General features: G+C 60.1%; 1 protein-coding gene across 1 annotated transcript in view; it reads right to left on the bottom strand.

Annotated features, from left to right (window-relative positions):
* Positions 1–19,905, bottom strand: part of SNED1 (sushi, nidogen and EGF like domains 1) — an 81,736-nt gene that overhangs the window by 15,773 nt on the left and 46,058 nt on the right. Inside the window, exons 9-27 of the mRNA XM_026449075.2 lie at positions 19,516–19,641; positions 19,190–19,294; positions 18,820–18,933; positions 18,027–18,143; positions 16,103–16,219; positions 15,805–15,921; positions 15,494–15,607; positions 15,062–15,235; positions 12,493–12,606; positions 11,698–11,811; positions 11,273–11,386; positions 10,548–10,661; positions 9,914–10,210; positions 7,596–7,779; positions 6,577–6,689; positions 5,415–5,696; positions 3,929–4,073; positions 3,771–3,853; positions 2,152–2,250 (exon numbers count right to left, since the gene is read on the bottom strand). Coding sequence (XP_026304860.1) covers positions 2,152–2,250; positions 3,771–3,853; positions 3,929–4,073; positions 5,415–5,696; positions 6,577–6,689; positions 7,596–7,779; positions 9,914–10,210; positions 10,548–10,661; positions 11,273–11,386; positions 11,698–11,811; positions 12,493–12,606; positions 15,062–15,235; positions 15,494–15,607; positions 15,805–15,921; positions 16,103–16,219; positions 18,027–18,143; positions 18,820–18,933; positions 19,190–19,294; positions 19,516–19,641 — 2,643 coding nt within the window. The remainder of the gene's footprint in view (positions 1–2,151; positions 2,251–3,770; positions 3,854–3,928; positions 4,074–5,414; positions 5,697–6,576; positions 6,690–7,595; positions 7,780–9,913; positions 10,211–10,547; positions 10,662–11,272; positions 11,387–11,697; positions 11,812–12,492; positions 12,607–15,061; positions 15,236–15,493; positions 15,608–15,804; positions 15,922–16,102; positions 16,220–18,026; positions 18,144–18,819; positions 18,934–19,189; positions 19,295–19,515; positions 19,642–19,905) is intronic.

The raw sequence follows: 19,905 nt of genomic DNA, 5'->3' as shown, positions 1-19,905 counted from the left end.
GAAGAGTACAAATAACCCAACAAAAAGTCAAAAGGTGTGATCGGGCACTTCACACAAGCAAACACCTTTGGTGGATACCCATGAAGACAGACTCAGTCACGTCAGTGCTCAGGAGGTGCAAACCCAGATCCCAGGGGTTGCGTCACACCCGTTCTGCCTGCAGGATCTGCAAACCTGGCAAAACCTAGTTCTAGAGAGGCTGGATTCACTGCTTATCTTCATCACTGCTGGAGGGAGAGCAGACTGCTATCGCCTCTTAGAAAATGACTTCGTGTTCTCGTGTGATTCGGGCATTCACACATCCTCATCCTAGATCCAGCATTTCTACTCTCTCACACACGTACTGGAAAACCTGTGCAGGAACATCCACTGCAGCACCGCTCATACCAAACACAACCTACATGTTCTCTGCACAGAGAGGGGAGAAAAGCCAGTCAATTCACTCAGTGGACTCTGTGCTCAACAGTGGGTGTGAACAAGCCACAGCCGCCCAGACCGCATGGGCCAACCTCCGTCCGAGAATGCGGAGTGAAAACACAGGTCTAACGATCACACACGGCAAGATAATTATCTCGCAAAGAAAACTCACTTATTGTTCTGCCACACATATATTCCGACAAAATCACTCTCCCCACCTTCCACTCTGAAGAAAACAAAGGAATTCTAAGCACAAAGTTCGGGATCACGGTTAACTGAGGGGAGAGAACAGGGAGTACGACGGCAAAAAAGATAGACGGTGTTGTTCACATTCAAGTGTAGAGGTCCGGTTCTTGATTTAAAGCCATTATTCAAAGACTAATTAAATAAAAGGTAGCTAGTGTGAGAGTGCAACATGAACCAAAGATCATGACTAGCTTTGCGCATCGAGGGGCCATTAAAGATTCGACTTTTCATGTTATCACTTAAGATCATTTTGCACCCACCAGGGCGTGAGCATCTCATGCTGGCAAACACCACATGAGTGCAGTGACCTCGGGGCCAGCCTGGGGGTCATCTTCAATCTCTCCTGCCAAAGAGACCCAGGAGAGTAACACGTGCCCCTCTAAGTTCTGAGTTCTAGGAAATGAACACCTGCTATTTAAAGGGTCTGACACAATGCGAACCATCTGATGAAAGGTTTGTGTGAGTTCCCTTAAAGGTCCACACCTTAATTAAGAGAATCCTTCACTCACTGCGTCGGATGCACAAGCCAGTCCTCCTGGTGCTCACAGGGACTAGCAGCGAGCCCGGATCTCATATGGTGAGGGGGGGATGTGAACTTAGGGTTCAGCGAAACTGCCACTTGCAAACGCACCCTCTGGCACTGCAGGTGCCCTTGATGTGTACAGATGCCCTTGAGAAGCTGAGGGCAAGGCCTTGCTGCTGAGACCACGCTCAGTGGCTCACACCTTTACCAAGTACTAGGCCTTCTTTGGGGTTGGGTTGACGGGTGATCCCAATCTGAGTCTGTGGTGTGACTCAGGGGAGAACAGGTCACCGGGTGCTAGGAGAGCTGTCCGTAGAGGACACAGCCCCCAAGGATTAAAACCCAGAGAAAGGCAGAGTCTGACTCAGGCTGAGGAACACACATGCATTAGTGCTGCCCAAAGGGGAGCTGCCTCGTGAGCTTCCGGGAACTCTTACTGCAGGTGCTGAGCAGATGCTCGGCGCCCCGCAGGGACGTGCTGGCCTCAATTCTCACGAGGCAGAGCCCTGGACTAGGAGACAGTTCAGGTCCTGCATAACCTGAGTGTCCACAGGGCCCAGCTGGTCCTCAAGCTGGGGCTCGCCCAGTGGCTGCTCCCTTCCCCTCCTGACTCCGCCTGCTCCTCTTCGGAGAAGCGAGGGGTGTGGGGCCCAGAGGCAGGGGCTAGGGTGGGCTCTGTGGCATGTGGAGGCGAAGGAGGGGAGGGGAGGGGAGGGGAAGAAGCGGCAAAGCCAGTCTCTCCAGCTCAGACCCTGGGTGGTTTGGGTGGGTCCTCCCCCCTGGCCTGTTCCCGTCAATGGGGTCCCACTGCTTGGGTGGTAGCTTCCCCCCATCTTCCCACACTGGGGTGCCTGGTGCTCAGCCTCCCCTCAGGTCCCTCACCGTGGATGGTCCCTCCTGCCTGCAGCCTCTAAGACCCCTGAGAGCAGTCAGTCCCAAAGTCCCCACCAGCGCTGCCAACTTACTCCTGAGGTCCTTGTTGCCGTGTTCAGGGAGCTGGAGGGCCAGGCTGACCTGCTTGGGGGCTTCCTCAGTGTGCTCGAGCTGCGCTGAGGCTGTGGGTTCTAGGAGAAGCCAGGCGGTGACCACATGGTGCAGCTGCTTTGCACCCGGATGGTCCTGGGGCCACCCTTTTGAGTGCTTCTATACCTTAGGGAGCACGGATGTCCCTGGTGGGGACCAGGCTCCCTGCGTGGCCCGGCACCTGTCGGCCCCAGCACTGCCTCCCCTGAAGAGCTGGCCCTTGCGCTCCTGCTGACCCTCTGGAGGGGCTGAGCTTTCCACGTGCAGGGCCCCTCAGAGCTGCTTCAGGGGCAGCCACCAGTGAGCTGCCGAGAGGCCCCATCCTCAGGGCTGATACGGTTGCTTTCTTCTTAGGGTCAAATTCTGCATTCCTCTCCTTCCACCCCCTGCTTCTTGGAGGGCTACGGCACCCCCTGCTCTCTCTGATCTGCCCTCAACCTCTGCTGACCTTCCTCATGCCCTTGCCCCCAACTGCATCCCTTCCATGCAGGGTTCTCAACCGCACCGTGGGCATTTGATATCTGCTTCCATACCTGCAAGTATAACGGGCCGCCGCTCTGTACTCCAGATCTCACCTGTCCACCACTGGGCATCCCGGCCCCCGCTCTGTGCTCCAGATCTCACCTGCCCACCACTGGGCATCCCGGCCCCCGCTCTGTGCTCCAGATCTCACCTGCCCACCACTGGGCATCCCGGCCCCCGCTCTGTACTCCACATCCCACTACTGGGCATCCCGGCCCCGCTCTGTACTCCAGATCTCACCTGCCCACCACTGGGCATCCCGGGCAGCTGCCTGCCCTCTCCCCAGACACCCTGCCGGGGGCTCTCTCCCCCGCTCACCATGCGGCAGCGACCCCAGGGCTCTGGTTCCTCCTTGCCACTCTCCCTGCTGCGTTCCCCTCCCCCCCCTGCCTGGGGAGTTTTGCTCAGAACCTGTTCATTGAACTGGTGACTCGGCTCTGCTGGGGGATTCCAGGAGGATGAGCCTTCCAGGTGAGAGGCAAGGGCCAGAGAGGTGCCCTCCAGGGCAGGGTGGTGCCTGCCTCACTCCTGCCAGCACGTCTCAGGGCTTCTGTGTCCGAATCACAGGCAGATTCCCGGAGCAGCCCTCACCCAGTAAAGCGGGTGGGAAGGGGCCAAGGCACCTGGGCCCCCCATTGGCCTTGCTGCCGCCGGGAAGACCTTGCCAGGACAGTGGTGGAGGATTTGCTGGACCCCACTCCGAGTGGCAGGTTAGACCCTCATGGCCTCCTGCCCGTGGCTTACTAAAACAAAGCTCAGAGCCCTACTTTGGCAAACAAAGCTGCTATAATGTCTCAGACCTGATTCTAAAATGTTTATCTTCTCTTGCGTGCCCTGCCAGCAGCCTGTGCCTCCAGCCCACACACTGACGTGAGGCCCTCACGAGCCGCCCCTCCCGCCATGGAGATGCATGCGTCCCTGGCTGGAGACTGCGCTGGGCAGTGGGTCAGGCTCATCATGTAGGGGACAGGGGCTGGTGACAGTGGCAGTGAGGACGAGGGTTGGCCACTGAGGTGGGTGGGGAGGCCCCGGTACTCACGTGATCTCACGGTGGCTGCCTTGCTGGGTGAGCTGCCGAACCTGGCGCTCACTCTTCCTCTGCCGTCCACAAGCTCCGAGAACCTGTGGAGAGGGTGGAAGGGTCACCGCGGCCTGAGGGCCGCCTCGGGCGATGGGGCCGACAGGTGGGGCATGTACCTGGGGGGCTGGGTGGGGGTCTCGGGGGCGCTGTGGTCATTCAGCAGGCGCAGCTCCGGCAGGCGCGCCGGGGGCGGTCTGTTCCTGAGCACCCGAGGGTGGTGTCCTCCCTGGTGCCAGCGTCTGTCAGCGCCATCCCTGGGGGCTGCAGAGCAGGCAGGAGGAAGGGGCTGGTCTGGGGCTGCCCTCTGCTCCTGTCCCTGCCCCTGTGGCATGGGAGGCGCCCCTCACACTCAGCTGTGCTTGGAGAAGGGAAGGGGGGTGTGTGAGCGAGCTGTGGTCATCCAAGGTGCTTGCGGCTTCCCCAGATGCCCTGGGCTCCCTTCCAGCCCACCCGCCATATCCCTTCTGAGGAGGAGCCAAGCACAGCCACGACAAAGGCATGCACTGGCCTGGGAGTCGTGAGGCAGGGGCTGAGTGTAGGCCCCTGCCCCTGTCACTCAAAAGGGGCTGGGCCTTCCAGCTAGGACTCAGGTCCCAGGCTGCCCTGGAGACACACTTGTTCTCCCCGGTTGGCCTCCAGATGGGACACTTCAGCTGGGAGTCCCCACCCCAGCATGTGCCCTGAGAGTGAGGGCGCAACCTGTCACCCTAACAGTGTCCTTCAGCCTCCCAGGCTGGGTCCTCCTTCCCTGTGAGCCCCCTCCCCTCTCACACTGAGGCCGGCTCACGGAGGTCCCAGCCTGCCCCTTCCACGTGGCTGGTGGGCTTGGCCCCAAGCTGGTGGGGGTGGCAGGACTAGGTCTGAGAACTCGCCAAGCTCATGCACTTCGTGTCCCCAGCACAGCCTCACGGGTTGGGGAGGAGCCTGGGGTCGGAGCCCCCTTTTCCCTGGGGAGCCGCCCCCTGCTCTGCTCTGTCCGGCTGTGGCTACTCCTCCCTGCTTGTTTCCGTCTCTTTCTTCTCTCTCTGTTCCGCTCCTGCATTTTCCCACAGCTCCTTCTGTGAACTTGGAAGACCTAAGTGGGGCATTCAGGACCCTGGTGGAGCCTGGAAGGGCCACCTCTGCACTTGGGAGCAGACCCGAGCCCTTCGGAGCCTCTGTCCCCACTCCGAGTGGCTGTGCCTCTGCGCCCCAGCATTCCTGCTCCTTGCAGGCCCCTGCCCGTGGCCTCCTGGCCCTTTGTTTGTGTCCGGCGGCCCCTCATGGGTCAGGCCTGGGCTGCAAGGCCACTTCCGGGGGCTTCCTCCTCGCTGCCACCCTCGGCACCCGTTTTCAGGTGACGCTCAGCCTGTCTGGGATCTACGGGGGCGTCCGGCACAAGTTGAGGCTCCACGTGCTTATTATTCCAGTTGTTGGTGCCACCCGCCCGTGAGTCCTTCCTTTCCGTGGGTTTCATACACAGACTCCTCCCCGGCTAACACGGTCCTGTTTCTAGGCTGTCCGCCTGGCATCCCAGGCCCCTGCAGGGCCAGGTCAGTCCTGAACAGGGTGGAGGGCTGGCAAACACTGCCCCCACCCACCCGCAGGGCCTGCGGCACTCACAGGTGATGATGTAGAGGTGGGCGGGCTCGCTGTGCAGTGGCCCGAGCTCCGTGCCCTGCACGGCCGTGACAGAGAGCTGGTACCGCCGTCCCGGCAGCAGGTCGCGCACTGTGTAGGATGCCAGCTTCCCATTGGGGACGTAGCGGCTCTTGGTGCTCTGGTTGGTGGTCACATTGATGACATAAGCCTCCAGCAAGCTGCCTGGAGTCGGGGCATCCCAGACCACGTGGGCAGAGGTGGCTGTGACCCGGGCGGCGGTCAGGTTTGCTGGAGGCAGGGGCCCTGGATGAGGCAGGAGCAGGGAGAGGTGAGGGGCGCCCACAGGGTCTTCTGGCGAGAACACAGTTTGAGAACCTGACAGGGGCTGCCGCAGCCTTGCTGGAAGCCAGGTTCTTTGTTATGGAGAATGGTACAGCACTGAGGCGGGGTGTGGGCTAGCACGCACGGCAGCATCTCCCAACCAAGAGGCCTGCGGGCCCCTGATGCCACCCTCCCCTCGGGTTAGGATTCACCCTGCGAAGCCCCCAGGCCGTGTCCCGTCAGCTGGCGCCCTCCCTGCAGCACTGTCAGTTCCCCTGAGCCTGGCTGCGCGGAGCCCTGGGCAGGCTCCCCTACCCCACCAGCCTTTCCCGTGCCTTCCCAGGCGGGCAGCCTCCGCGGGCACAGGTGGGCAGGGGCCTGCTCAAGCCTCTGTTCCTCACGGAGGGAGCTGCAGCCTCCCCTCTGCCCGGTTCACCGTCCCTCCCCTGTGTGCTGACATGCACTGGGGAGGGGTTATGGGCCAAGTGACACCAGGAGCTTAGCTAGAGGGGGCTGGTTGCAAGGTGCAAAGGCCCTGGACAGCGTGAGTATCCCTGGCCCAGTGAGTTCCTCTGACCCTCTGGTCAGTGTCCAGTGGGAACTTCATGCTGAGGAGCTACCAAGAGCCTTTAGAGATGGGGACTGCCCTGGACAGCTGTCCCAGCACAAGGGCCCAGCCCAGCCTAATGGCTCCTGCCCAGTGGCCCCTGCTCAATGGCCCCAGCGGAACAGACGTCTGGGAGGCCAGGGCTGGGTTTCTGGTGTTGTGGACACTTTGGAGAGGACTAGGGGAGGCTGGAAGGAAGCCAGAGCTTCTAGAAGACAGCCTTTCGTGTGCCAGGGGCCGCGCCGCTCTACTCACGGGTCCACACATGTGTTGGCGCGGTGGCCAGGCTCTCCGTGGGGTGCTCCTCTCCCCTGAGCCCACTGAGGGTGGTCAGCTGGATGGTGTACCTCCTCCCAGGCAGCAGAGCCCTGTGGGCAGGAGGTGACGAAGAGAGAACAGGGACGTCTGGGACCTGTGTGTGACTCAGCTGCCAGACCACAGCTCCCCCAGTCAGGAGGTGACCGGGGGGAGGTCGTCCTGCCGCCGGTGGCCCAGGCGACCTCCAGGAGGGGCACACTCACGGCCCTCAGAGCCGTGTGCTCCTAGGGTGGGAAGCCAGCCCATACATAGTCTGGGAAGCGCAGGAGGATCAGGTGCGCCTGGGGCCGCCACAGTATTGTCAGAGGGCCGGTGTTCGGATGGGAGAGGCCAGAGAAGGGGGAAGTGGTCGCTGTGTGGGGACGGGGGACAGGCAGGCCCAACACCCCTCAGCACAGGTGAGTTGATGTAAATTCTCAGGAAACCGCAGGGCAACGTGAGGCCAATGCTGCCCCAGCCCCAGGAAGCTGCTGGCTGGAGTCTCCCTTCCCACCCGCTCTCCGGTCTTTCCCGGCACCCCTGCCTGTGCTGAGCACGATTCGGAAGCCTTCTCTCTGGCTAGTGACCGAATCACAGGGGTCCACCGTGGGACTCCTGGGAGAGCTCGGGGCTGTTACCATCTCCCCTCGCTGGCCGCTGCTCTCTGAGGGGCCAAGTCACTCTCATGATCTGTGTGGAAGGTGTGCTCCCAGGTTTTCAGAGCTTTTCCTGCTCTTTTTGGACACTTTACAACACTACGAAGGTGTATCCTCTCGTGGCAGCTCTGATGAGGTGAGGCAGGAGTGAGGCCTCCAGGGTCAGAGGCTGGTTCACCTGAGACCTTTGCCTCCGCCTGGGCGAGGAGCGGCAGGTGCACAGTCCACACACGGAGGATGTGCCCGAGACCCGGGCCCCATGTCCCCGAGTCCCCACCCCTGCCCTCACCCGAGCCCCATGCTCTGGGTGTCCCCTCTCACCCAAAGGTGAACCTGTCCACACTCCTTTCCACATCAGTGGCCTGGTCTCTGAGGGCCTCAGGGTGGCGGATGGACACGCGGACCCCACTGACGGTGGCATGGTGGATCCTGTGCAGGGCCCAATGCACTGAGATGGTGCTGGCCGTCACATTGGTGACCTCGAAGCCTTCCACAGGGCGGGGTCCTAGGGGCAATGGGCTACTTAGCAGGTGCTGGCCCCTCCTTGCTCCTGGGGGAGGACAGGGGCTCAAGATGAGACCAGGCTTGGGAGGGTGCTGGGGCCACAGAGAGGTCCTGGAGAGGGTGTCCCGTCAGCTACTCAGGGGACTCGGGCTGAGTGGGACGCCCAGGCTCTGGCCTCCAGGGCTGATGGCTGCAGAGCCCGCTGTGGACCATCCCGCTTTACCAGAGGCAGGGGTCTTAACCTCCATTTAGATGTGGTAGTGACATGGCAGGGGATGGGCCGGAGTCCCTCTGGACATGAGTGACCCGGACCTCCCCTCTTTTCTGCGCCAGTCGACTATTTTGGTCTAACAGCACACATCCGGGCCTGGTCTGGGTAACAGCGTCCGAGGAGGACGGACGCGCAGAGCTCCCGGCGACTGCAGGGCAGGGGCCACTTGTGAGCTTAGCTTCCCGCCTGGCCAGTCTCCTCCAAAGCTCCAGTGCCACTGCTGATGCGCCAGGCAGAGCCCAGAGGGCAGCGCTTGGCTCCCGGCAACTCAGCACCCCAGTCTGTGAACAGTGGTCCCTTCCACCCACCATGGCTGGCTGGAGCCCCCACTCTGCAGCGGGCAGGGCAGGCTCTGTCTTCACTCTAGATACCTTCCGAGGGCAGCCTCACAGGTGCTTCTTCCTAAAACAGCCCAGGTGAGCCACCCCTACTCAGTCCCTGGAAGCTCCTGTTGACACCTGCTCAGTGCCACCCACACGTGCATCCAGGCTCCCCACTGGCTGAGGTGTGCTCTGTGTCCTTGCTGTGTTGGGAATTCCAGCCCCTTGGCGGTCAACTCCTGCAGGACAGGCCCCTGTGGGCCCCTGGGTGGGCTCGAGCTGCCCTGAATGCCTCCGCCTGTCCCGCAATGCCCTTGGCATTGGCCTCAAGCTGGGGCCCAGGTGTGGCCAGGAGGCCTTCCTCCTGTGAGAGCCGCCGAGCTCCTCTCTGCCTTGCCGCCATGCTACCCGCAGGTTTCACCAAACTCACATGGCCGCCCCGCAGGGCCCTGCCAGGTGATCAGGCCTTGCTGAATCCCCGGCCACCCACCCACCCATCACGCCACTTTGCAGCAGTCCATGCTCTGAGCACCTTTTCCTCTTTCCTTGAGCCTCTAGCACCCCTCCCCCATTCTTGTTCCTGTGTCTGAAAGCCACAAGTGTGCTGGGTGAGAGTCCCATGGCCCCATGGCCCTGCACCCCACCTTGGTTCCTGCCCAGCCTGTACCAAGATCCCCTGTGCTCTAGCTGATGTGCCTGGGCTCAGTGGAGGACCAGCCTCTGCTTTCTACCAGCCCTGCCCCTGTCTGTCCACGGCCGTGTTCTGGGGCTCCCTTCTCCTCCCCAGAATCCCTCCCAGCAGCACACAAGCCAGCTAAGCCCTGACGCCCTCCCTAGCAGGAGATGCTCAGCATCTCCTGCTCCCCGACGTGGCAACAACCCCCCAGGCTGTGCACAACCCCGGCCTCCCCTGTGCTCTTGGCGGCTCAGGCTCTCAGGGGGCTCCTCCCTAGGACTCCTCTTCAGGAGGTCACATCTGGTCACAGCTTTCGGTGCCAGCTCCAGGTGGAGGCTCTGGGCCTGTCCTTCCATCTAGGGCCTGCCCCATGGCTCTTCCGCATGAGCCACAAATGCCTCTTCTTAGCACATCCCAGTGCCTACATATCCCTGTGAGCAGGTGCCCCTCAAACTCTCCCCAGGCCTTCAGAGCACCCCAGAGTCCCAGCCCATCCAAGCCCACCCCCGCAGCCCCTGTCTCCTGCACTGGCTCCTTCCAGGGACCTTTTTGGGAAGCCCCCATTCCTCCCCAGGCCCAGTTCCTAGCGCCACGCCTGGGGGTTGTGCTGCTCCCACTCTTGGCTCTATTCTATGCGCCCCGATCCCACGCTTGTATCTTGTGGACCCGCGGCCACTCCCGAACAGCTCTGTCTCCCCAGTGCTCTGTCTGCAGCAAGGCGGTGCCTCCAACCCCCAGCTCAGCTGCCCTGCTGCTGGGAGAACTAGGGAGGTGGACGGCATGACAGCCGCCCTGCAGGTGCCCGGGGCCAGTGCTGCCCTTGAGGGGCAGGGGCTGGGCAGGGACGGCCAGGCTTGGGGATACTCACGCGTGCGGGCCAGCAGCACGGCAGGCCTGCTGATGTCATTCTTGTTGTTAGTGTTGCGCTTGACTGAGAAGACAGAGATGTTGTAGGCCCTGCCGGCCGCCAGGGCCCGCAGCTGGTGCGAGGAGCGGGTCCTGTCCACAAAGTCCGTGCGGCGGTAGGAGCCGTCGGAGGAGACGTAGGTGACTGCGTAGCCATCAAGCATCTGCCTGGCGGCTGGGCCGTCGGGCGGGTTCCAGGAGATGGAGACCCCACTCTCCTCCACTCTCTCCATCTTGAGGGCCGTCGGTGGGAAGAGCTCTTCAGGGTTTGGATCAAAACAAGGAGAGAGGACGGGTCAGCTGTCAACCATGCACGCGGCTCCCATCGGCGGCTCAGCCGGGTCCAGCTCCTGGGCCTAACATAGCCATCGCTGGCAGAGTCCTTCTTTGTCCCCGGCCACGTAGCTCCAGGAGGGTCACACTTTTGCATGTGTGACAGTGTTTCAAGCCCACCGGGGATTTTATCCCCTCCCTGTTCCTCAGGGAGGGGCCTGGGCAAGCAGCGGCCAGATGCTCTGCCCTTGGGGACCGTTGGGCCCTCTGGGGTGAGGGGACCCCCTCATGGCTCCCTCACTAGAGGCGCCCTCACCACCCACCTTTGGCACAGTCCTTGCCCGTGTAGCCCACTTTGCAGGTGCAGCTGTGGGAGCCGTTGCTGGCCAGGCAGTAGCCACGGCCCCCACAGGGGCTGGAGAAGCAGGGGTCACTCGCTGAGGGAAGAAAAAGTAGCAGTGTGTGTTGGGGTATGGCCAGGGGCCCCCGCTTGTTCCTGGGGCACTGGGTCCCTCCTGTGTGGGTGTGGAGGGGAGGGGGGCACAGAATAGCTACTGCTTCCCTTCGGTTCTGTCACCTCCACTGCCCTGCGGGGCCCAACCCAGCAGCCCCTCCACCCTCCACAGCTGAGTGCCATCGGCCGGACTGGCTGAGGGGAGGAGACATTGGACCAGGACAGGCCAGGTCACCACGCCAGTGACAGCCCTGCTTGAGGAAGGGAGGTCGGTGGTCAGGGAGGCCTCATCAGGAGGTATCCCACTGGGGGCTGATTAGGGAGAATGTTCCAGAGAGAAACACAGCGATGGGCCGGACCTGGGTGTGCAATGAGCTTGGCCTGTCCGAGGGCAGCAGGGCCTGTGTGTGACGTGAGGCCCCCCTCGGGTGTGTCCTTGGCTGAAGAGCGGTGTCGGGGGGCGGGGGGAGCCCAGGAGATGGGGAGGTTTAGAAGGCACCATCATGGGACCCAGGGAGACAGGCGGAGGGTCCTGAGAAGGGGCCTTCCCAGGCAGCGGCAGAGCGCGGGGAGCAGGCGGGCCTGCCGCCCTACCTGTCTCGCAGTGGTAGCCAAAGAAGCCCTCTGGGCAGACGCACAGGTAGGCCCCGCCGCCACTCTCACACCGGCCTCCGTGCTGGCAGGGGCTGGAGTCGCAGGCGTCCACCTCTGGAGAACACCCAGAGAGTGGGCCCAAGCCGCAAGGGGGGAGTCTGGGGGAGGGAGGAGAGGACAGCGGGAAGAAGGGAAAGGAGGAGTCTAGGGGCAGAGGCCAGGAGAGAGGGGCAGTGGGCAGGTCCCTCCCCTCAGCCCTCCCCAGCACCCTCACCTCCACCCCTCCCTCCCAAGGTGGCCGCAGCCCTGGGGGTCCCTCTCCCCAGGTGGTCTGCCCAGCAGGGAATGTGGGGATGCTCCACCTCCTCTCTGATCTTCCAGAGGCCCAGGCTCTGCATGTGGGGCCCACTGGAGGGAGCCCCTACCTGTCTCACAGTGGACTCCGACGAAGCCTGCAGGGCACTGGCAGACATAGGCCCCCGGGAGGTTCCTGCAGGAGCCTCCATTTCTGCAGAGGTGAGCTCGGCACTCATCCCTCTCTGCACAGAGAAGGGGTGTCAAGGGTATTGCTGGCTTAGGTCCGAGGCGCCTACATGCCCCCAGGATTCTGTGCATTCCCGGGGGCTTTGGTCACCCCCTCCCCAACTGGGAGTAACCACTCGGGACATGTGCGTTTTCTCCCATCAGCCCCACACCCGCCCCTCCTCGGAGGCATGCCACCTCCACTGTATGCTGGCAAAGCCCCACCTCCAGGCCACGCCTTCCTCCAGGCCACTCTGCAATGGGAGGCTCCCCAAGGCCACGACTGGGCACGGCTCCCTGGGCCCTGCCCTCCCTGGAGCCTGCGTGTCTTTCTCAGGCTTAAGAGCCCTAGCAAGGTACAAGGGTGTGCAGGGCTCACGGGGCAGGCCTCCCCTCCCTCCACTGGCTGGCAGCACCGACCAGGCGTCAGAGGCTGTGACCTGCCCTCGGCGACACCCACCTTCTCTGCGCCCTGAGCCCAGGCCAGCACTTCTCAGCTGGGCTCTCAGTCTCCCCTGGGCAGGTGCAGGAAGGGATGTTGGTAATTCTTTGTCTTGCATGTCAGAGCTGGTAGGGGCCCGAGAGCGTATGCAGTGGCCACCCCAGCCGTCCAGAGACCTCTCCGGGGGTCCCACTGCCTCAGACACGTGGCCAGTGTGCTGGAGCTGCCACCCCAGCAGGGCCAGGGCCCCTCTTACCCAGCTCGCAGTGGGCGCCCTCGTAGCCTGTGCTGCAGAGGCACAGGTACCCAGCGACATGGTCCTGGCAAGAGCCCCCATGCAGGCACGGCTGAGACCGGCACTCATCAATTTCTGAGAGGAGAGAGTCCAAGAGTAAAGCAATGTGGCCACAATTAAGCCAAATTAAGAAGCATATAAACTAGTTCTGAGGGGCCAGAGAGAGTTCGATGATACATCATCAGTGCTTGGAAAGGCCAGAGACCAGGGCTGGATATCCTTGGAGTCGGGGCAGGGCAGTGGGTCTGGGGCTCAGTGACTGGCTGTGCCTATGAAGTGACAGGGCAGGCTCACAACCAGCCCAGGGCTCACGGAAGACCCTGTGGGACTTAATTCCAGTGGTTCAGGCCGACAGGACAAAGGCCTCGGGGGTCTGGCAGAAAATGTCTCATGTCCCATCTTGCCATTTCAATGTATAATGGTCACCTATGAAACCAGTACCTCTGGGAGCAGTCTAAGTTCTAAAAGATTCACCACAGGTTTCTTTTAAAGTGGGAGTTGTGCTTCTGAATTTAAATGTTTATTTTTTAAAAGTTTAATTTCATGCTTAAAAAGTAAATAAACAGTAATGACTTAGTGACATCTGGGACTAGCATCCACCCTGGCAGCCAGGATGGTGGATGGGATCATCTGACCATGCACCCTCCTCTTCCCTTGTGATAAATATTTCTGGGTTTACCATTTCCTTGTCTTTTAAAAATTAGGTTTTCTGGCAGTAAAATAATTAAAATTAGCTTAAAAAATTTTATAAATTGCCTAAACAATAATGAATGTGTTTTTGTTGTTTAGGAAGAACTTCATTCATAGTACATCATGATATATATTGTCTTCTCTCAGGATTATATACAGAAGAGAACTCCACATTGCAGCTCACTGTGGTTCACAGATTTTCACTACTGAGTAACATTCCACAGTGTGGTTACATCATACTTCACCCATTCTCATTGGCTGGGTCTTTGAGTTGGTTCTAGACTTTTTTCCTTTTTTTTTTTTGTTTCCCTTTTTTTTTTTTTGAGATCGAGTTTCGCTCTTGTTGCCCAGGCTGGAGTGCAGTGGCGTGATTGTGACTCACCACAACCTCCGCCTCCCGGGTTCAAGCGATTCTCCTGTCTCAGCTTCCCAAGTAGCTGGGACTACAGGTGCCCGCCACCACGCCCGGCTAATTTTTGTATTTTTAGTCGAGACGGGGTTTCACTATGTTGGCCAGGCTGGTCTCAAACTCCTGACTTTATTAGGCTTTTCAAAGAACTAATTTTGGCTTGTCCTTTCTTTTGTATCTTTGATCTCTACTTCATTAATTATAGCTTTTACCTTTATTCCTCTTTCCTTCTACTTTTTTCAGCATCATTTGGTATTTTTCTTCCTAACTTCTGAAGTCAGACATTTAATTAATCAAGTTTGAAATTTTTTTCTTTGCTAACATTGGCATTAATGTCAGTTTCCCTGGCTAATTTTTAAAATTTTTTGTAGAGATGAGGTCTCCCTATGTTGCCCTTGCTGGTCTTGAACTCCTGTGTTAGTCTGTCTTCTGCAATTCTGCTTCCAGTCGTACATATTTTCTGGACTTCTATTATTGTGTTTTGAGACAATCATACTTTTCAGGTGTCTTGATATCCTGGCTGGTTGCTCATATTCTCTGAGGATATCGGCTTTTCATCTGGCAACATATAGGAGGGGAAGTAGCACTGGGAGGGGGGTCATCTCCAAGACAGTCAGGAGGTCACTCTGGGGCTTAAAGCCCAGGAGGAAAGGAGGGATGCTTGAAGCCAGGTGTTCCCAGAACCCTTCACCTGAGTGAGGCCACGCAGGTTGGCCTTGGCTTTGCGGGGCATGTGGGGGACAGTGATGTGCTTATGTGCCCCACTCAAATCTGGGTGCTGTCACTCACTGTTCCGAAGCTTGTTTTAAAATCCTTACTTCATAAAAACTAGCTCACATCACACAGACTTTCTGATGGACAGTTTGGACGACTCTGGTGTAATGGGATGCACCTGTAGGGTGTTAATGGCCCTACTTCTCCAGGGGCTTCGGTCAGGGTGGCCTTGCCTCTAGGCTGTGCACCCCCAGCTCCCAAGCCAGACCAGGGCGGGACCTCGGTGGCAATGCACTCCTCAAATGGCTGCAGGGGGAAGGGGGATCTTGTTTTGATTCCACAAGTCTTCAAGGGGCCAGGAGTAGGAGGTGGGTCCTGAACCTGTATCTGGCTCTTTAGGACTCAGCCCCTGGGCTACCTCTTGACCTCAGCTACTGCATCTGCAGAGTGGGTATTTGGGTGTTTGACCCCCTGCTCCGGGCTGCTCTGAGGACAGGGAAGCCTTTAGTGAATGGCCCAGAGCAAAGGTGACTGTGACCATCACCTCTGTCACCCCACCGGCCATATTCACAGACGGGAGACTGAGGGGAGAAGGGGCAGGACCAGGTCAGAGCTGGGCATCCTTGCTTGGGCCTGCAGCCTCTGTGCTCCTCCACCTGGCCAGGGTGAGGAGGGTGTGGGCCCCACCTGCCCCACCCCAAGGGCCCGCAGAATCACCCAGGCACTGGGGAGGCTCACTCCAGACACCATGTGGCTGACAGACCCGGATGCGGCTGGGGGCGCTCAGGCTGTAGCCGCGGTCACATGCGTATAGGGCCACCGCGCCCAGCCGCGTGCCGTTGAAGCGCAGTGTGGCGTGCTTCACCTCCTCTGGGGGGCCGCAGTCCACCTCTGCAAGGCACAGCAGCCTGTCTCGCACAGTCCTGTGCCTTCCCGGCCCCTCCCCACCGCTCTGCCCTCTGCCCAACCTGGCTGCAGGGCCCAGAGACATCCTGCTCCCACACTGCCCTTCGCCAGGGAAAGGTGCCTCGACTTCTGGGCCCTGGCTGCTGTGATACGTGTTTCCTTCTTCCCATTCCTGCCCTGCCCAGCTCTGCAAGGATTAGCAAGAGATCCGATGCTCCCCACTTGGCCCCCCGGCCCTCTCACCTGCCTGGCACCGGCGTCCCATGTACCCTGCTTGGCAGTGGCAGAAGAAATCCGTGCCTCGGTCCTCGCAGGTACCCCCGTTCACACACGGGCTCCGGAAGCAGGGGGAGGGGGCTGCCAGAATGCAGGAGGGTCCTGGCCACTATGTCTTCCCTGAAGGCTCGGGACTGCATGGGGCATCCTGCCTCCTGCACCCAGCTCCACCTCCTGCGCCTCCAGGGCCTGGACCAGCCCTGCCCAGGGGCCTGTTTTCACATCTGCAGAGAGGGTTTACCCCCGGCCGCCCTGGTCTGGCCTCCCGCCCACCTTACCTATCTCGCAGTGTCGCCCGGAGAAGCCTGGGGGACAGTCACATTTGTATTTGCCGATGTAGTGGAAGCAGGTGCCGCCGTTGTGACAGGGGCCAGAGGCGCATGAGTCTGGCTTCCCTGGAAGCAGAAGCCAGGTCAAGGGTCGCAGCCCACCGCCCCTCCCAGGTTCCCCAACATCCCGGAGCTGGGGCCTCTTCATGAGAAACTGACCCACAGCTGGCAGGGAGGGTGTGTCAGGGGCCCCAGCTCAGGGCTAGCCCGTCATTCCTGCCCTCCCCGCTGCCCCTGGGGGCCGCACCGATCTCACAGTGCCTCCCGGTGAAGCGGTAGGGGCAGCTGCAGTGGTACTCGCCGCCTGCCTCCTTGCACGTGCCCCCGTTCCGGCAGGGCCCGGAGCTGCATAGGTGTGGCCGGGCTGTGTAGAAGGACAGAGAGGCAGATGAATGGGGCCAGGCTGCTGGCTCCACAGAGCCACTATACCCTCCTGGCATCTTCTCAGTCCTCTGGTGCTGGTGGGGCCTGGCAGGCCAGGCCTGCTTCTTGACTGAGCCCTGGGGCCTGGCTGCAGAGGGAACTAAGCAGGTCCGCACACACAGGGGAGACTGCGGTGGGGCTCGCAGGCCAGAGACCCCAACTCAGCCTCAGGCGGGCCCTTTGCTCGCCTGTCCTCTTCTCTGCCCAGGCTCCGGCAATGGCTGGGCCCCCCCTGTGGAGAACCAGCCCCACCACTGCTGCAGGTGCAGCACTCCCTCCCTCCTGCACACAAGTATTCCCTGACAGGAAGTGGCTGAGCCTCATCCGCCATGACATCAGCGTCCCCAGCAGTCAATCTGGATTTCTGTGTGTTCTGTACCTGCGTCGGCATTGCCACATTTTCTCTGGGTCCTAACGGCTCCTGGGCTCCCAAGGGGCTCAGACGCCAAGCATGTATTTAAAGGCATCTGCTAAACCAGCACATCTATCCTGCCACCTTGCCAATCACCCTGTCAAAGGCCAGCGAGGAACTCCGAATCCTTGGACACCTGGGTTCTGAGCGGCAGGAGGGGCCTGCCCCACTGTGCTCGCTTCTCTCCCACCAACGCTTACCCCCAGGGGCCTCCCACGCTGCACGTCCACGCTCTGGCTGCCCCGCCCCTGAGGACAGCCATCCCCGTCCCTCCTGTACTGCCTTTGGGGTCAGAGGTGTCCACATTGGTGGCCCGTGTGCTCACAGAAGCTGGGACCCTGGGGGAGGGCTGTGCAGTTCCTGGGGTGGGCACAGAACCGCTGGGGCAGGGACACTGGGCACTGGCAGCCTGGCCTAGTGAGGAGATGTCGGCTTTGGTAGGACACACCTTGGGGGCAGTGGACTTCGTGCCACTGGCAGGTGTGAGCTGGAGTAGGGCCAGAGTCAGCTCTGGGCAGGGCCCACGCAGGGCCTCAGGGCGATCCTAGGAGTGTGTTGAGAGAGAAAGACCTTGTCAGAGCTTGCAAAGAACCAAGCAGTTGGGGTCTTCTCTTTGGAAACTGTTCTACCTCTGCGGCGGGGACTGGGGGAGCCACGGGGTCCAGGGCTCAGACTTCAGGTTCTTTCCCTCAGGGACAAGAAACAGAGCAGGGGAGGGGCCATGGGAGGCTCCACACCAGTCCAGGCTACGGGGGTGCCTGGGGCCGAGCCCCCGGAGACGGTGCCAGGCCACTCTGGGGTCAGGCAGCCCCCTCTGGGCATTGGCCACTGAGATGCCAAACAGGTCTGGGGGCCACTGATGGGAGTCCTGACTGTTGCTTCAAACTGCATGGAAGGGACAGGTACCTGGGTGGGGCCTGGCGGGGACAGCGACACCTGCAATGTGCTTGCGGAGGGACACTTCTACTCTCAAGCGGCTAAAGGTAATAAAATTCGACACTGTCCATACTGAATTAGATTGAGCAAAATCCTAAGGAAATTTTTAAAATAAAATTTAATATAATGATTCTAAAACCTATTTGGAAAAACGCTGAGGAGGCAAGGAAGCCTATCTTGAGAAGAGCAAGGTAAGGACCAGCAGGCCTGGCACTGGTGCAGATCAGAACCGTCCCAACAGTGAGGTGCTCGCCTCCAAACACACAGAACAGAGCAGCACATCAGGCAAGGCTCTAGAGGTCAGCAATTCGCGAAACAGAGACAGACAGACCGCAGAAGGGGAACCGCGGCCCGCGGGCGCTCTCCAGGGTGCTGACGCCGGCGCCCCTGCCCGCCATACCTTTCTCGCAGTGCTTGCCGTGGAAACCGCGCGGGCACTCGCAGATGTAGGAGTCGTCATGGGCATCGCAGGAGCCTCCGTTGAAGCAGGGGTCCGAGTCGCAGGGTGATGGCAGGGCTGGGGGCAGGGGGCAGAGGGTGGTCCTGGAGCTTATGCCGCATCCATGCAGGCGGCAAGAGGCTGGCGGGGCACCTTGCCTGCCAGGGTTACCCTGACATCCTGTCTGGAACCAAGGCCACTTAAAATACACTCTGTGGGCATCTTGGTTCCTCAGAGTGGGCTCTAAGGCCCCTCCCTGGAATTTCTCTTTTTCTCAATTTTAGCAGAACTCACCCTTCCCTCTTTTACGAGGTAGGACTGAGCTGTGATACAGAAATGCCTTCCTGTCATCACTGCCAGCATCATACCATTATTCTATATAATTATACATGATGCAAGCGATTAACCATCTATACACTAACAAACATATAGTAGTGACACATTTAATTAATGTGCCTAATTATGTATGCATTAAATATTTTAATAGCTTGTGTTGGTGCTTAGGGAAGATACCGCACGGTGCTTGTACACTTGCAGAAGTGCTTTTCCACCTGTGAGCTTACTCCACTGGGGTGGAGGAGATGTCTAGCCCCATATTACAGGAAGGCTATTGAGAGAGGCTCCCCCAGGTGCCAGCTCTCCTGAGAGTCAGAAGGGAAGCAGGGACTCTGGCCTGCGCCTGCCTCACCCACCACTTTCTCCCTGGCTTCTGTTCGGGCCCCCAGCCCAGCAGGCTCGTCCCTGAGCTACTCACAGTGGCTGGCATTGTGGTCGGTGTGGCAGACGCAGAGGTAGCTCCCACCGTGCTCCATGCAGTAGCCGCCGTCTGGGCACTGTGTGTTCATGTTGCAGGGCATGGCTGTGATTTCTGGAGAGAAAGGAGGAAGCCCCATCCCATATCCCACATGTCTTCCGGCAGACCTCGAGTCCTTGTCAAGGATGGGACTTCCCAAGACCCAGCGGCCCCAACAGGTTCAGGCACTCTTGTGGCCAGGCCCTCCTGGGGTCAGGGTAGAGCCAATGGTTGGCAGTCCGGACCTCTGGACCCCAGCCCAGGCCACCATTCATTTCCCGGTTATGAGGATGCTCAGGGACAGGGCAGGAAGCGTGCCCTTGGCACCTACCAAATTCACAGAGAAGCCCAAAGAATCCCGGGGGGCACTGGCAGAGGGTGGTGTTGGCGCCCAGGCATCTGCCTCCGTTACGGCACTCACAGTCATCGGGGACTCCTGCCACGAAGAGAGGGAGGAGCCTCCCATGTGGGGGCGCAGAAAGATGGCACCCTCGCTCCAGACCCTGCCCTGCTCCTGACCAGCTTCCCATACAAACTGCAGTGTATGCACACTCACACATTTCTTCTCGGCGTGTTTCCCACATGCACCCACAGGAGGGCCCTCCCTGGGTCTCCTGCCCCAGCCCTAAAACGGCAGCCCTTGCAGCCCAGACGCACTCTGCCTGCAGTCCAGGCCCATGAAGCCTTCGGGGCACTCGCACACGTAGCCCTGGTCCGCATCCACACAGGTGCCCCCATTGTGGCAAGGGGCTGAGAGGCAGGCGTCAGGCACTGGGTGGTCTCCTGCAAGAAGAACAGTGGTCAGCAGCGGCCACGCAGGAAGTGTGGGGAGAGTGGTCTCCCCGCCCAGCTCCAATGGCACATTTGGGTTTTCACCTCTGTTCTCATTCCCAAGTGGAACTGAAGCCAGAAGCATATTTCTGGAAATGGATTTGTAGCCGCACTGCACCCCATGGGGCTCAGCATCTCCCAGCCCCTTCCTTGGACAGAACAAGAAGCACCAGAGAAGCCACCCAGGATTGGACAGAACAAGAAGCACCAGAGAAG

The sequence above is a fragment of the Piliocolobus tephrosceles genome, chromosome 11 (genome assembly GCF_002776525.5).
Source record: "Piliocolobus tephrosceles isolate RC106 chromosome 11, ASM277652v3, whole genome shotgun sequence".
Taxonomy (NCBI): Eukaryota; Metazoa; Chordata; class Mammalia; order Primates; family Cercopithecidae; genus Piliocolobus; species Piliocolobus tephrosceles.
This window is presented reverse-complemented; position numbering and strand designations above follow the sequence as displayed.